Source organism: Peromyscus eremicus, chromosome 20, assembly GCF_949786415.1.
Source record: "Peromyscus eremicus chromosome 20, PerEre_H2_v1, whole genome shotgun sequence".
NCBI classification, from domain to species: Eukaryota; Metazoa; Chordata; class Mammalia; order Rodentia; family Cricetidae; genus Peromyscus; species Peromyscus eremicus.
The window spans coordinates 9,140,963-9,158,334 of NC_081436.1; the positions used below are offsets into that span (position 1 = coordinate 9,140,963).

At 45.0% G+C, this 17,372-nt stretch overlaps 1 protein-coding gene across 1 annotated transcript in view; it reads right to left on the bottom strand.

Moving 5' to 3' along the window:
- The window catches only part of Irak4 (interleukin 1 receptor associated kinase 4), a 28,179-nt gene extending 11,066 nt beyond the window's left edge, over positions 1–17,113 (bottom strand). The window contains exons 1-6 of the mRNA XM_059247861.1: positions 16,912–17,113; positions 11,396–11,559; positions 8,435–8,580; positions 6,662–6,850; positions 5,214–5,374; positions 1,941–2,005 (exon numbers count right to left, since the gene is read on the bottom strand). Of these exons, the coding sequence (XP_059103844.1) occupies positions 1,941–2,005; positions 5,214–5,374; positions 6,662–6,850; positions 8,435–8,580; positions 11,396–11,556 (722 nt within the window). The 5' untranslated portion in view covers positions 11,557–11,559; positions 16,912–17,113. The remainder of the gene's footprint in view (positions 1–1,940; positions 2,006–5,213; positions 5,375–6,661; positions 6,851–8,434; positions 8,581–11,395; positions 11,560–16,911) is intronic.
- Positions 17,114–17,372: the final 259 nt, after the last annotated feature.

Genomic DNA, 17,372 nt, shown 5'->3' on the forward strand with positions numbered 1-17,372 from the left:
CCCCTCCTGGACCGGTGACGCATGGCAACCTCAGCCTCAGGGCTTCCCTGCAGACAGAACATGGTACTGACATCACGGTACCACACAACGTGGATGCTGCGATAATTTATGAATCGCTGTGAGAGCCGGGAAGCACACACGGCACCTGAGAGATGCTTCATTCAGGGTTTATTAATTTGTTCATTCCATGCCTTCTAGAACTCTGCATTACCCTTGTATAAAAATCAGACTTCTACTGTCAGAAATACTCTGGGAAGTGTCAGTTGAATCGATAAATCCTCCATTTTCACAAAATTTGCATATTTTAAACACAAGTAGGTAATGTTGATCGAATTTCTACTATTTATAAATTAGGTGGAGACTCACCTGTTTTGTTTCATTAACCTTCACAACATGTCATCATTTTTACTCCCTCAGGGGTAGAGATAAGATAAAATTTGGACTAGGTCATTCTGGTAGTAAGGTCCAGAAGGTGACACTTAAAAAATTGTAACACTAGAGGCTGGAGATGTAGTGCAATCCACAAGTGTGTGACCACCACATGTAGCTTTAGGTGGTGCCGGGGATAAAACCCAGAGCCTTGTTCGTGACAGACATTCCACCGCCTGGGCCACAAGTTACTCTTAGAACTGGACAATGGAGGTAGAGATGAGGAGGTCAAATCTGAGGAGCGCTTTGGCCTCATGGCGATGGTTTAATAACTTCCTTAGGATTCAGATCAAAAGCTCTGGAATTAGCTACATCTGGACCAGAACCCATCCCTGATACTTGCTGGCGATGTGAACTTGGGCAAATTATTTCACACTTCTAAATCTTGTTTTTTTTTTTTTTTAAATAAAGGAGGTGGTACTGATTGAACAATTAAATGAGTCCATGAACTTCAAGCAGATAATGTGGTGTATGGCATACTATATATACTCAAATACCAATGCTGTGGCATGTTCTGTATGGCAAATGTGTTGCTGATTAGTCAATAAATAAATCACTGATTGGCCATTGGCTAGGCAGGAAGTGTAGACGGGACAAGGAGGAGAATAAAGCTGGGAAGTGGAAGGCTGAGTCAGAGAGACACTGCCAGCTGCCACAATGACAAACAGCATGTGAAGATGCCGGTAAGCCACGAGCCAGGTGGCAAGGTATAGATTTATAGAAATGGATTAATTTGAGCTGTAGGAACAGTTAGCAAGAAGCCTGCCACGGCCATACAGTTTGTAACCAATATAAGTCTCTGTGTTTACTTGGTTGGGTCTGAGCGGCTGTGGGACTGGCAGGTGATAGAGATTTGTCCTGACTGTGGGCCAGGCAGGAAAACTACATCTACAATACCAATCACTGGAATGATCACATTTGCTGATTTGGTTCTCCTCCCCTTCCTTACGGAGCCCATCAATATAGTCTCAGCCCCTTTGTACATAGTATTTCCTTAACATTCCTCTGAATTTTAACTTCTCCGAGGGTCTGTTATTTTATAAATAGTTTTTGTTTTTATTATTTATTTAATTTTTTTGAGACAGAGTCTTCCTTTTTAGCTCAGGCTGTCTTGGACCTTGCGATGTAGCACAGGCTGTCCTTGAACTCGCAACCTCCTACTTGGACCTCCCAAGTACTGGGATTACAGGAGTGTACCACCATCGTTCTTGGATTTAGAAACAGTTTGTTTTGTTTTTTAAATAGCTACTACTGAACTGTTAGGAATTCTGGCAATAGAAAACCTGTTCATGGAAAACACTTCGAATCCTCTGTAACGTTGTGATGTAGAATACTGACTACTTTTAACCTGCAGGCATGAGTATATGTGATCATCTAGTTGGGGAACCAATAGTGTTAGTCTCAACCCTGTATCTTTACACCCCCGAATCTGCACACTTGGGTGTGAAACCGGGTCTCCTTGCCCTGTGCCATGTTCTCACCCCACGCCACACTGGCAGATCAACACTTACTTCGCCATTACTTTAATTTCTTGGTCAAACTGCTGCTTCAGTTCTTCAGTGCTGATTTCAACCATCTATGAAAATAAAAATATATATTGTGACATGATACAATTACCCTGTGGCTCCTAAAGCTGGCAGGGGACTCAGGAAAGAGTGCCCTGATGATTTGCTTACTTTTCAAACACATGGTAAGCCAGATCTGGTGACGCGGGGTTGTAGTCCCAGATAAGTGGGAGACTGAGGCTGGAGAACATCAAGTTCAAGGCCTGTCTGGCTTCCAGAGTGAGTTCAAGGGCGGCCAGTGCAGCTTGATCTTTGCTCCAAGTGAGACATTAAGGGGGCAGGGACGTAGCTCAGTGGTAAAGTGCTGGCCTAACATAATCAAGGCCCTGGGTTCACTTACAATACAGTAAAATCAATTAAAAATAATGTCTTGCTATCGTCTGCATGGCTGGGTCCTGGCAATCTGACAGGGAGCGACAGGAGATTAAGACAGACAGACAGAAAAGAGATAAGTAACACAAAGCTGGGATCAAGGGAGATGGAGTCATACCAGCCACCCAGAGACTCGGTGTGTTTGTTGTGTACAGCATGTCCTAGGATGCCAGTGAGCTAATCTTGGTAGGGGGCTTCTCTGCAGGGGAGCAGCCTTAGACTGCAGTCACCTGGGATGAGAAAACAGAGGTCGAGTCCCTTTACATGTACCGGCTTTGGCTAAAGGCCAACCGTTTGTCACAGCCACACTCAGACCACAGGAGAGCCCGAGGCACTGAGGTCTGTGACATGGCCATTCTCAGGTCATGAATGCTCATTCACACAGGGGTACACATGCTCTCCACTAAGACCTTACTCTCTTTATAGAATTAGAGACATCTGGAAGTACACGTGATTGCCCTAGGTCCATGTTGTTTTGGAGAAAGGAAAAAAAATATATATAAACCTTTCTGGGTTATGGTAGGAACAAAATGAAATGTGGAACTTCACCACAGGGAAAATTTTAAAGAAGAATTCTGTGTAACAAAATGAAAGCAAATATGAATAGAAAAATAATCGAATCCTAGGAAAGCACCTGCAGCCTCCATGACAAGGGATGCCCGTGGCACATACATGCACAGGACATTGTCATTTTAAAGATTAACGATTGATATTATAATTAATCAATAGTTAAAAGTTAAAAAAAAAACCCTTATAGAAATAGGGGAAAGGGACAGGCAAGGAAACTTCTTTTTCATAATGTGCATTTAAAAAAAATATTGTTTTTGCTGGGCGTTGTGGCACATACCTTTAATCCCAGCACTTGGGAGGCAGAGGCAGGTGAGTTTGAGGCTAGCCTGGTCTACATAGTGAGATCCAGGATAGCCAGGACTACATAGAGAGACCCTGTTTCAAATATATATATATATATATATATATATAATTTTTTAAATTACATTTATTTAGTGTGTGTGTGTGTGTGTGTGTGTGTGTGTGTGTGCCACAGTGAACATGTGGAGGTCAGAGGACAACGTGTAGGAATCAGTTCTCTTCTTTACCGAGTAGGTCCCCGGAATCAAACTCAGATTATCAGGCTTGGTGGCAAGCACCTTTACCTACTGAATTATCTCCCTGGCACCTAAATGATATTTTTAAATGAGACAGGCCATACAAAAGTATCCAGATGACATTTTCTTAGTATTTTATCTGTTGAGGAATATTATTATTATTATTATTATTATTATTATTATTATTATTATTTTTCTGAGATCAAACATTTATTCCACCCTGAAGGAAGCTCCTTAAGCAGGAAGGTAAACAACTCAAAATAGCTTCAGGAAGTTCCTGAAACTGACCAGATTCACTAGGCTCTTCCCTGACAGAATAAGCAATAAAAGCTGAGAGTCATGTCTGTCGTTGTCAGTAGCGCTCTTGTGTCCCAGGCAGATAGAAGGAAGCTGGGCTGCAAAGAAGACTCAGATGAGACCAGCTGCCAACTTAATAGGCATCTGTGGAACATCCCGTCTGAGAACTGTAGGGTATACTCTCTTCTCAGCAGCTTCTTCCTCTGTGCTTTTCCCTTCTCCCTGGTCATGCCATTCTCGAGGAATATTATTTTTAAGGTGTGTTATGTTTGTTTATGCTTTGGAACATTTGCTTAATGATGCAATGTGGTGATATATTGTTTGTAAAGAAATAAAGCATGCCTGAAGATTGGAGGACAGAGCCAGCCACAGAGTTCGCAATAGCGGTCAGGCAGTGGTGGCACACACCTTTAATCCCAGTACTTGGGAGTCACAGGCCTTTAATCCCAGCACTAGGAAGGCTGACACAGGAAGTGATATGGCTGGTCAGAGAAAGGAATATAAGGCAGGAGGAGACAGGAGTTTGGAGCCCTTTTGGCTGAGGACACAGAGGCTTTTGGCCCGAGGATTCAGTAGTGGTGAGAAGTTTCTCTAGTGGCTTGTTCCTTTGTCTCTCTGATCTTTCAGCTTTTACCCTGATATCTGGCTCTGGGTTTTTATTAGAAGACCATTTAGGATTCGTGCAACAATGCAAAGATGTGTTGCATTCATTTATGTTGCATTAGTTTAACCCTGTGAAGCTGTTTTACTGTGCCTGTCTAAAACACCTGATGGTTTAATAAAGAGCTGAATGGCCAATAGCAAGGCAAGAGAAAGGATAGATGGGGTTGGCAGGCAGAGAGAATAAATAGAAGGAAAAATCTGGGAGAGGAAGGATCTAGGAGAGAAAGAAGGAGGAGGACATCAGGGGCCAGCCACCCAGCAATACAGTAAGCAATGGAGTAAGAAACAAAGGTATACAGACAGAGAGAAAGGTAAAAGCCCAGAGGCAAAAGCTAGAGGGGATAACTGAAGAAAAGCTGGCTGGAAACAAGCCAAGCTAAGGCCAGGCACTTATAAGTAAGAATAAGCCTCTGTGTATTTATTTGGGAGCTGGGTGGCAGGCCCCCAAAAAGCAAAGAGCCAAAAAAAAAAACCAAAAAAAACCCAAAAAAACAACAACTAACCACACTTATCTTTAATCTAAATTATGTACGAGGCGTTGTGGTACAAGGCTTCTCAACTTTATCTTGTGAATCTACCACAATTGCAAACATGATTCTATTATGTCTGTGTCCATAAACGCTTTTCTAGAGATAGTTCTTCACAGCCCTCAGTAGGTTCTTACATGATAAGAGAGATGAAGTTAGGATGGGGTCCACTTAAAGGGAGCAGGTGCTGAGAAGATAAATCCGTGAATGTTAACTGACAGCCTGTTCCGACAGGAGGAAGGGGGACAGCTTACCGCTCCGAGCTTCTTCACCGCCACGGTCCTGTTGTTCACGCAGCCTTTGTACACCACTCCGAAGCCTCCCTCTCCCATTCTGCTGCCGCCGACAGAAACAGGCCGTTCATCAAAGTTGTTCGTGATACTCTTCAGTTCATAAAATGAAAAACTGTGAAAACCTACCACGTCGACAAAATAAGGAAGAGGTGCTTACACAAAGGAATGTGGCTTTAGTAACTGATACTTTCTCAATTTGAAGATCACACACACACACACACACACACACACACACACTCACATGTAACCTTTTTTATGACAATTACACTTGGTGATTCTGTACCAAACACTCTATCTCCACCCAAAATACTTATTCGGCTAAGTTCGGTCCTACTCCTCCAAAACTCTAGTCACATTTAAAAATTATTATTTTTTTATGTGTTTAGTTTTGAGACAGGATATCATGCAGATCAGGCTACCCTTGTATTTGTTATTCAGCTGAAGCTGGCCTCAAACTCCTGACCATCCTGCCTCTGCCTTCCAAGTATCGGGAGCATAGGTATACAGCACCACCCTGACTTGCTTTCTTTCTTAGTTTTTGTGACTGTTTGCATGTCCCAATTACTTCAATATGGTGATATTTCATTTGTGCTGAAATGTGATTTTATTTGTATATTAATAAAGTTGCCTGGGGGTCAGAGCTAATAGCAAGCCATAGCAGAAGCTGGGTGGTGGTGGCACACACCCTTAATCTAATCACATGGCAGGCAGAGTCTGTGTGTTCAAAGACATAGCCAGCTTGGAGACACATGCCTTTAATCTCAATAATAACCATAGAGACCTGGAGGTATAGACAGGCAGTGATGAGGAGGTCATGTGGTTGGGTTTACAACCAATGAGAAGGCAGAACAGAAAGTCAATAAAAAGACAGACACACAGGAAGTAGGTCTTTTTCTCAGGGGAAGGACGGTAGTGGCAGCTGGTGATAAGAAGGCAGTTTTAGTCTCAGCTCTTAGCTACTGCTGTCTGACCTCTGGGGCTTTTAACTCTGCATTTGGCTCTGTGTTTCTTATTTAATGAGACCATTACATCTACACTTCAAGTCACCAAAAGAACTAGTAACTGATGCCACGACGATGGTACCTTTTATTTATGTATTTTTTTAAATGTGCATTGGTGTTTTGCCTGCATGTATGTCTGTGTGAGGGTATGGGATCCCCAGGAACTGGAGTTAGAGGCAGTTGTGAGCTGTCACGTGGGTGCTGGGAATTGAACCCGGGTCCTCTGGAAGAGCAGCCAGTGCTCTTAACTGCTGAGCCATCTCTCCAGCCCCATGACGATGGTACTTAATTAATTTAAAAGAAAACAAATGTCCAAGTGCTCTGCCCACAGCACAAACAGGCGAGGTTTACTTTCAATCGCTACAACGGCAAACCCACCAGAGGGAAAGAGCAGGCAGCGTTACTTACGAGTATCGGTATCGCTGAACTCCAGACTTTTCTGGGCGGGGCAGGAGGAGTCAGGCCGCCCACAGCTCTGTTCTAGCCTCGGCACAGGCACTACGGGGGTGCTGTCTTTTTCACAGCAAGGCCCCTGGGTCTGCGCCACTGTTGCTGCTTCTCTAGGAGGTACACAGCTGACAGTTTGGGGAACAGCGTCTGCCGAACAAGAAGACAAAATTAGTCTCCGTGTAAGAGAAAGGTCTTTGTGAAAAATCAGTGGGGTGGTTTCAATGAAAATGACCCCCCCTAGGATCATAAGGAGTGGAACGATTAGGAGGTGTATGTAGCCTTGTTGGAGAAAGCGTGTCACTGGGAGGGGCCTTTAAGGTTCTCAGATGCTCAAACCAGGCCCAGTCTCTCTCTCTCTCTCTCTCTCTCTCTCTCTCTCTCTCTCTCTCTCTCTCTCTCCCTGTTGCCTGATGATTGGGATGTAGGACTCTTAGCTACCTCTCCAGTACCACGTCTGCCTGTACGTTGCCATGCTTCCCACCATGATGATAACTGACTAAACCTCTGAACTGTAAGCCAGCCCCAGTAAAATGTTAAATGTTTTTCTCTATAAGAGTTGCCGTACTCATGGTGTCTCTTCACAGCAACAGAAACCCTAACCAAGACAACCAGGAGCTCACATGCAGCTTCTAGATGTTGGCCCTACATCCTCACCAAACACAGGAAGACACCCGGTAAGATGCTGTCCGTTGTGATAAAGATGAATAGACCGAGTGATAGTGTTTACGAAAGTGGTTCAGAACCATTAGGAAATTAGGAAACAGTGTAGTTATTTAAGAATAGAGATCCAGCTGGCACGGTGGTACCCACCTGCAATCCCAGCACTTTGAAGGTGGAGGCAGGAGGATCAAGTTCAACTCTGGTCTTGACTACATAGTAAATTCAAGGTCAGTCTGGGCTACATGAGAGTCTATCTCAAAAACAAACAACTGAACACACACACACACACACACACACACACACACACACACACACACACACACACGGAATATGTGTGGGGGAACAGGACCAAAAACATTTTAGACACTGAACTCAGTGTTATGAGTCCTATTAAGAAGGTGTGGTGCTGGGCAGTGGTGGCACACACTTTAATCCCAGCACCCAGGAGGAAGAGGCAGGCAGATCTTTGTTGAGTTTGAGGCAAGTCTGCTCTACAGAGTGAGTTCCAGGACAGCCAGGGCTACATAGAAAAACCCTTGACAAAACAAAACCAAAAACCAAACAAACACCCCCAAAGAAGGCATGGCATGGAGTCCGGGAATCTACATGTTCAATGAGATCTTTCTGAGATTCTTTACACAGTAAAGGTTGAGACCCCCTAGTGTATCAAAGGGAGAAAGGAAGTGGGGTAATGAGAAGACAGAACGACGGAATAAGGAAGCCATGATGGGAATCCTGTCAAGGTAAAGCCAAATGGGGGTCTAGAGAGAGACATGGCTCAAGAGAATAAATTCGTACAGGATACATTCTTCATCCCTCTAAATAAACCCTCCTGGCACAAAACTACCTGACTCTGACGGGGCTAGACTCCATCCCCAAGCTTCTAGTAATTTAGCAGCACAGTCCAGAGCACCGGGCATCTAGAGTGGTTGAAAGCTAGGGAGAGCTGAAAGGATGCAGGGGACTCAAATGTCAGGTTCGTTCATTCCACAGGAGAGTAAAAAGAAAAATAAACACTTGTATTCCTGCCACTTCAGCCAGCTGCTGACGCTCTGGCCACACCCACTTTACCCGGCAGCAGGAGAGTAGCTGGGGCAAAGAGTTCAATCTGGACCAGAAGATCCACAAGGTCCCCGACTGTGCAGTTGGTGGTACCCCAATCAAACAGCAGCTCACAAGTGGGGCTTTTTCCAGTTTGGAGTAAGGCCTCGAATCTCCTGAAAAGCAAGAAACAAACCAGTACACAAGGAGAGTTCGTATGAAAATAGGCACTGATCTCCACACCACTCCCGCATCCCCTTCTGTCCGGATCTCTGGACCTGAGGACAGAAAAGCAACGGGGGTGTGAGGGAACCCGTAAGGACCCTGACTAGGAGAAAGACACTCAGCAGAAAAGGGGCCAAAGAGGATGATAAGTTAACCACTGGCGCTGGAGAGATGCTCCGTGGTTGAGAACACTGGCTGCCCTTCCAGAGGACCAGGGTTTGGTTCCCAGCATCCTCCTCAGGGCAGCTCACAACCACCTGTATTTCTAGTTCTAGCGATTCTAAAACCATCTTCTGACCTCTTCGGGCATCGGTGTGCACGTGGTGAAAATACATACACGTAGGCAAAGCATGCACACACATAGAATAAAATAAACAACTCTTAAAAAAAATGTAAGCTGACTTTTGGGGCAGAGGAGACAGCTCAGTTGGGAAGTGGTCGCTGTTGCTACTATAAAGACTGATGACCCTGAGATCAGATTCCCCAGCATCCAGGCAAAAAGCCAGTGCAGGGCACCTGCTCTGATATTGGGCTGGACAGGCAGGGATGGGTGGATCCCTGATGCCCGCTGTTTACTTAGTCTAGATGAATCTATAAGCTCCAGGTTCTGTGAGATACCCTGGCTCAAAAAACAAGATGGAGCGAGAGTGAGCAAGGCACCTCATGTTGACCTCTGGCCTCCACAAGCACGCTCACTTAACACACACGCATACACACATACACACACACACACACACACACACACACACACACACTCACACACACTGCTCAAACCCACCCAGTTGATATTATTTATCAAATATTCCCTGAATGTTTATCAGAGAGCTATAGGACCTCTCTAGAGAGACAGTTGAGAAAGTTAGCATGGGACTGCTAGACTGGGCTGGGTGGAATAACGAGCTGTGACCACACAGCACACTCAAAGTGTACCCAAGTTTAGATCCAAATTCTGAGCTCTTCTGACCAAAGTGTACACTTTTAAACCACTTGGCTACATTGCAAGGTCTACCTGCACCTTACATGACATATTCAGTCTTCTAGCTGTATACTTTTAAACAAATAAGGCTGCTTCATGAAGCAGAGTGCACCTAGGCTGTGATCTTAGCTATATTTAATCAAATAGAAAGAAAAACATCTTTTTCTTCATTTCATTTCTTTAAAATTAAAAATTAGCTTTAGAAAGTAATCCTGAAAACTTAACCAAAACAGCCCATTCTGTTTTTCTTCCAAAGGTTTTATTCGGAAACACTTCAAACTTAACAAAAACTTTGAAAGAATAACATAGTGAACAACAACCTAACCTCCATCTAGATTTATCAGTTGGCCAACTGGCAGCATCTGCCCACCTCTGTGCTCTTCTGAATGCTCTTTCCTGCTGTGGGATAATGCTTTTGTACACTGGTTTAATAAAATGCTGATTGGCCAGTAGTCAGGCAGGAAGTATAGGTGGGGCGAGCAGACTAAAGGAATGCTGGGAAGAGGAAGAGCAGAGTCAGGAGTTGCCAGCCAGACACAGAGGAAGCAAGATGACAAGGCAGAACTGAGAAAAGGTACCAAGGCATGTGGCTAAACATAGATAAGAATTATGGGTTAATTTAAGTGTAAGAGCTAGTCAGTAATAAGCCTGAGCTAATGGCCGAGCAGTTATAAATAATAATAAGCCTCTGTGTGATTATTTTATAAAAGACTGTGGGGCTGTGAGTGAGAGATTTGTCCCAACTGTGGGCCAGGCGGGATACAGGAAATCTTCTGGCTACATTTTCCACCTCTCTCTCTATGTATGGCATGCCTACAGTGTTGACCAGGTATCTTCTCTGTGTCTCACTGTCTCCATTTACAGGACTACTTTTTAATGAGTAATTTCAATCATGATTAACAGTTTTGGTAAGAACCACACAGGAGGTAATGTGTTCTTCCTGCTACATTATACCCAGAGGCACAAAATGCAGTTTTGTGCCATGACTGGTGGCACTGTTTGATCATTTGGATAGGGGGATGTGCTTCAGATTTCGTCACGACACATGTACCTCTCTCTTGCTGGTGTATACTTGTCATCCCGGCACTTAGCAGGTAGAGATAGGAGGATCAGGAGTCCAAGGCTAGCCTTACAAGTTTGAGGCCAGCCTTGGCTACACAAGACCGGGTCAGTAGCAAAAGTTAGTTTTCTCTTTTTTAATGCATAGAAAATATGTGGACAAAACTTTTATGCTTTTGGGCCCCGATGAGCCTCGTGGGAACCAGTCTTCACTGGCGGCTGCACATTGCTAACATCATAAATTTTGCTATTCTGACAGCTGGTGGCACTGTTTGGTAGGGAAGAGCCCCTTCTCTCTGGAATGACTGCTGCAGTAACCCCCCTCCCATTTTTAATGGAAATATCAACAAACTATCCTTGGGAATTTGGTTTCCAAGTTTGAAAGCTGAGCTTCTCCCTTGTACTTTATGATGTTGGCCTTCACATGAGCAGACATTTGCAGGAAGAATAATTTGGAAGCCTAGCTTTAGAGTCTTTACCAGATTGATTAAAAACAAACAAAATAACAACAACAAAAAACCCAATAATTTATTTTCTTCCTTCTACGTAAGACAAATTTTGACATTAAGTTTTTAACTTCAAAATACAGCACAAAATTGAAACCTGAATTTGTATTTTCTACTAAATCAAGCAGAGATGAGAAGAGAGAGGCAATTGTATTAGACAGTGTGTATGCCCGTATCCTTCCTGTGATGGGAAGGATTTAAAAAGAAAAATAAACGCCATACTACCTTATATGAAATTGATTGTATCTATCATCCCCAGATGGCTTTTTAATAGCCACTGCTAATTTCTTCCATCCTTCCTGAGGATCGATAAAATCCGACAGCTTCCGAATGATTCCGACATTGAGGCTGCGAACGTACGTGGATGGTGTCAGAGGCTTGTTCATCTTCTACCTGAAATATGAAAAATTCTCATTAGAACTTTATAGCAGGTCAGCTGGACGGTGGTGTCTCACACCTTTAATCCCAGTATTTGGGAGGCAGAGGCAAGCAGATCTCTGAGTTCAAGGCCAGCCTGGTCTACAGAGCGAGTTCCAGGACAGCCAGGGATATACAGAGTAACCCTGTCATGAAAATCAAACAAAAACCAAACAAACAAATTGGACAAACCCTACAACTTTACAACAGTATCAGAGACAGCTTCTAGAAGCTGCATGCCATGCATTGCTATCCTGCATGAGATGCTGGCAAGTGACCGTCTGAACACAGAGCAACTCTTACTGCAACCCACCTCCTACTAAAAAGTGTTTGTGTAATCACCCTCTAGGATTATTCTCCCCCCTCCCCAAACTAACATTGGAAAACTTCATTCTGACGCTGGAATTTTCCAGGTGAAACTTATAAAAAGCAAGATGTTTACTAGAAAGAGACTTGGGAGCATGTTCAGGAATCAAATCTATAAAATGAATAGAAGAGACTTAGCTCTGAATTTAAAGTATTTTTTTCAATTAGTACCTACTTACTATTAATTTGTTTTTGTTTTTTTTTTTGAGACAGAGTTTCTCTGTGTAGCTTTGGAGTCTTTTCTGCAACTCACTCTGTAGCCCAGGCTGGCCTCGAACTCACAGAGATCCGCCTGCCTCTGCCTCATGAGTGCTGGGATTAAAGGCGTATGCCATCACCGCCTGGCTACTTACTATTAAATGTTTAAAAAGATTTACTTATTTTATTGTTGTCTGTGTATGGCTATTTTGCCTGCATGTATGCATGTGCCCCATGTCCTGTCTGGTGCCTGCGGAGGTCAGAAGAGGGCACCAGATCTTCTGGATCTGGGGTTATTGATGACTGTGAGCCACCATGTGGGTGCTGGGAACTGAACCTGGGTCCTCTGCAAAAGCAGCAAGGGCTCTTAACAACTGAGCCATCACTATTAAAACACTGAGCATCTACTGTTATAAGTTTTTATGCAACCATCTTTGGTAAAGGTTAAAAAAAAAAGCAAACTAATTTATACAGCATTAAAGACATATCCCATCCACCTATTTTTCACGAAGTATACAAGAACCTCGAACAGTTTGGAGCCTGTGAGATCTGCATGACTTCTGTTTTCTGTATGGTGGAATCCATGGCCCCTCTCTGTGGCTTCTCTCTTGATAGGGCCTTTATTTGATTGATCCTTGTTTCCCAGTGTTCCACCTCAGAGGCTGCAGCTAAGAGATACCTCACAGTGTTACTTGTCCATGGAGCTGCTGAGCACAGCCCTAGATTACTGAACAGACTGATGAGAACGTGCCTTTCCATTGGGCCCCTCCAGCACTTAACTTTTACTTTTCTCTCCTTGTCTTTCATGGCCATTTCCTACTTTTACCTCTCTCTGTGGTTTCCTTGTCCCTCATTCTCAACAAACAAAAATCCTTCCTTCCAATTAATCAAGAGAAATAGACTCATACTATTCTTTCAAGGATTTGCTTCCGTATGTTTTCATTTTTAAATACATTTAACCTTGGGAGTAAATAATATATTCAAATGGTGCAAAATATAAAAGCTATAAAACAGTAAAAAGTACATTTGTCTGATTGTAAGCTTCTATGCTAGTATTCATATCTCTCTGTATGATAGGGTTTGGGTTTGAAATATCTCCCCAAAGCTCTTGTTTTGAAGGCTTTGTCCCTAATATAGTAGTGTTCTGTGTTGGGAGGGGAGTGCATTTGGTAGGTGTTTGGATTATGAAGGCTCTCCTATTATCAATCAATGTATTCATCCACTGATGGATTCATAGCTTTAATGGGATATTGGGAACTGGTGGTAACTTTACGAGGTGGGACCTACCTAAATGAAAAGGTGGAATGTGCCCCTGATGAGTATGGGCTCTATTCCCCTTCCTATCTCTTTTCTTCCCTCCCTCCTTCTCTCTGCCCCTCCCCACACCGTGAGGTAGGCAGATTGGTTCCACTATGTGCTCTCTGCCATGATGTTCGCCCTCACCACAGACCTAGAAACAACTGATCACTTAACCTTACTAAACAATTGCTTACATTAACCTTGATCTGAAACATTTTCCTCTTTAACTTTGCCTCTTAATGTTCCCACAAGGTTGCACAGTTATTAGCTCCCAACTTATGTTTCCGATCTTTCCGATCTGTTGTGTTATTGCAGCTCCTTGGATGGATCCTGCTCTGAGGCACCCTAACTGTGGTCCCTTCTACATCACCCATTTTTGTCAGCTCGAAGCAGTTGGAATCAGTGCTCCCAAACCCCCAAAACCAGTTTGGGCTACCTCCAAAAGGGGAACTAATGGGCCATCCAACTTATCCCTCTTTCTGCCACAATAGATATTGTTTCCAGGACTTGGAACTAAAACAGGTGGACTGCTGTGGAATAATCCTTTTGAACACTGTGAAAATGTGTCGCTCTCATTGTAAATAAAAAGCTGAAAGGCTGATGGCTAGGCAGGATTTTCAAGGCAGAGAGAATGCTGGGGAGAAGAAGGGTAGAGTTGGAGGAGACGCCATGAGATGCAGAGCAAGCAGGATGGGAAGTACACAGATGAGATAAATGAGCCTCGGGGCAGCACATAGATTAATACAAATGGGTTACTTTAAGTTGTAAAACTAGCTAAAAACAAGCCTGAGCTATTGGCCAAACATTTATAATTAACATTAAGCCTCTGTGTGGTTATTTGGGAGCAGCTGGCAGGACAGAAAAGCTAGCCTACACTGGACTACAGCCCTCTTTGCATCAATTAGCCTCTCTGTCCCACCAGATCTCAGAAAAACTTCAAGAAATTTCAGATCAGCTTAACATCCTTCAGGACCAGATCGATTCCTTGGCTACTGCGGTACTCCCAAATTTAAAAAGACCAGATCTGACTGCTAAGGATGGGATGTGTTTGTGCCTTCCCCTATGAGCAATGCTGCTTAGGCACAAACACATCCTAACTGGTTTGAGATGGGGCCCAAAGACACTGAATCCAGACAAAAAACCAACTACAAGTCTCCTCCTATGTAGAGGCTTTTGGTTCCCTTCCACTCTGGCTCCTCTTCTCCATCACTCCTTTCCTCCTTATTATCCTCATACTCACATTTTTGCCGTTTTTTTTTAAATGTTTTACTTACTGAACATCACCCTCTACCCAAACGAAAATGTTCCACATAAGCTCTCCCAATGACTCTCACCCTACAACAGCTCCATTTTTCCCAGATACATCTGCAAAAAGACCTTTTAGATGCCACAGGCAACATTCATGTTTCTTATACACTGATTTACTTCAGTGGCAACTTAAAATGCTTTGGATATACTAAAATATATACTGTCATCCATTCACCAAAAAGGTGTCCTATTTGTGATTGATCCAGATGCCTGGAAATGAAACATTAAGAAAATTAGAGGGAAAAGTGGACAAGAACACACAGGAGTTTTATTCTAATGGAGGAAGAAGGTAGTAAGCGAAGAATGCATTTCACAGTATGTTAAATGGTGTCTGTGGTAGGTTGAATGAGAAGGCCCCCATGAGTTTCCCTCATTTGAATACTTGGTTCCCAATTGAGGGCTGTTTGGGAGGATGAGGAAGTGTGACTGGAGGCAGGCTTTGAGGTTTCAAGTCTTGGGCCATTTCCAGTGTGCTCTCTCTGCTTCCTGCTTGTGGTTCAAGATGTGAGCTCTGAGCTGCGGCTCCATCTCATCCTGTCTGTCTGCCTGCAGGCTGCCTTTCCCACTCTCCCACTGTGCTTGGGGTCGGCTCCATCCCTCTAAGCTGAGCTCAGCCTTGCCTTGGTCATGGTGTTTTGTCAAGTAAATAAGGCAGTGCCAGATGGAGACAAGGGGCTGTGACTTTAAAACGGTTAGTCACCAAGGGCCTCAGGAGATCGTGATGGAAGACAGGGATGGGAACACTAATTTTAGCTGGGTGCCTGTTGGGAACGTTTCTGGGGAATATGAGTAGAAGGCACAGACGTTGGAGGTGCTTCTGAATGAAGAAAGGAAATAACAGGGAGGACATGACTGCTCCCAAGGGGTTGAGGAGAAAGGTTTATTACAGATATGAGGGAGAGCATAGCCAGAGGCAGAGACAGAGACATCTGGGAGAGTCCAGAGTGAACATGGCCAAACTGAGCCTGGCCATGTGAGGAGGGGGAGGGAGAGCAAGAGAGGAGCTGCCTACTAAAAGTGGCAGCCTGGGCTAGGAGACTGGCATAGCCCAAATGGCTGAGTTACATAGGGGCCAGAGAAGCTGGGGGGCAGGAAGCTGCGTGGCTGAGTTGGTACCCAGTACCCACAGTTCAGGGTAAGTGGACAGGGTATGCCAGGTACAGGAGGACCCTGTAAGAGCTAGGGACTGCAGGAAGCTGGGAGAACCTGGTGGACAGCATCCACTTTGATATGTTCTAGACACCTCAGTTAGCTTTTTTGTTCCGGGTGTGAGACCTAACAGCTTCCACAAACATACAGCAAGGAGCAGGTGGGATTATAGATGAGGGATTAGACTCCAGGGCTTTGAATTGACTCGATTATCTTCTGAATTGAGAGAAGAGACAGTCAGTGGAAGTTCCCAGAGGAGTGCAGATATTTCTATATTCATGCCAAAAGCGTAGGTTCCCTGGACAATTTGGTGTGCAGAGCAAGGACAAAGAAACAGGAAGAGGCGACTGGAGGAGAACACCAAAAATTTATGTGGAAGGTTCGAAAGGGTGCTAGTGTCCCATTGCTAGATGTATTCTGCAGGGCAATCCACAGAAGTCTGCCGATGTAGAAAGGGAGAAGACAGCACCAGGGTTTTCTGCTTGGGCCGGAAACAAGACTGTAAGGTGCAAGTTTAGCCTGGGAAATCAGATCTGTCCGTAACATGGAGGTAGCAAAAAATGTTTAGCATGAAAATAGAATAAAAGAAACCTGAGGTCTTTGATGCATATCTTGAAGGATTACTTTCAAGCACGGAAAAGTCGGATTTTTAAAAAATCTTCTGTTGGGGGGGGGGGGCACTGTGTCCATTCCGAACGTGACTGGAGCTTTCTCGCTCTCTTGGGCTTTGCTTTTTCTGCTCATCTGCGGCTTCCAAGCTGTGCTGCGCTTACTTACCCCTGACAGCTTCCTACACTCCCCACCTCCAGCAAGCGAGACATCGGCGGACCATCAGCGCAGAGGCTACCTGCGGGGCTGCCCACGCCTTTGCGGGGGGGTGCACCCACTACCCGGTTCTGGGGTGAAGCGAGCCGGTCGGTCGCAAACCGGGCCCAGGATAGAGGACTGCAGCGAGGTCCTGGCCTGAGATCAGCCTTCCTCGCGCGCGCGCTCGCTCGCACAACCTACTTCCTCTCTGACGTTCCTCGCTTCCTGAACCAGGCGACCGGCGTTCCGCCGCGGTCCCGCGAGGACTCGGGAGGGGAGGACGCGCGGGGCCACGAGGCGACTTCAGACCGTCTTGCGACCAGGTGATGCGGCTTCCCAGAGCACCAGATCCGTGCGGGACAGCAGCTCCGGCGGTCCTGGGAGGCTGGGAGTGGAGGGGCGTGGCCAACCCGGAAGACCACGCCCTCATCGCCCCGCCCCCTACTCCTCTAGCTGGCTCCGGGCGGCTCTCCACCCGGGGCAGGAACTCCGCAAGTGGGAGCCTGTCCCTTTAAATGTCCCTGTAGGAGGCTGGGCAGGCGGAGGCTTCCGGGAATGCGCAGTGTGTCACCCGGGAGGACTGCTTTCTTTCTCTCGGAAGCGAGGTAGAACCGGCTGAGTCTAGTAGGAGGCTGGGTTACGCGTGGGTTTGAGAGTG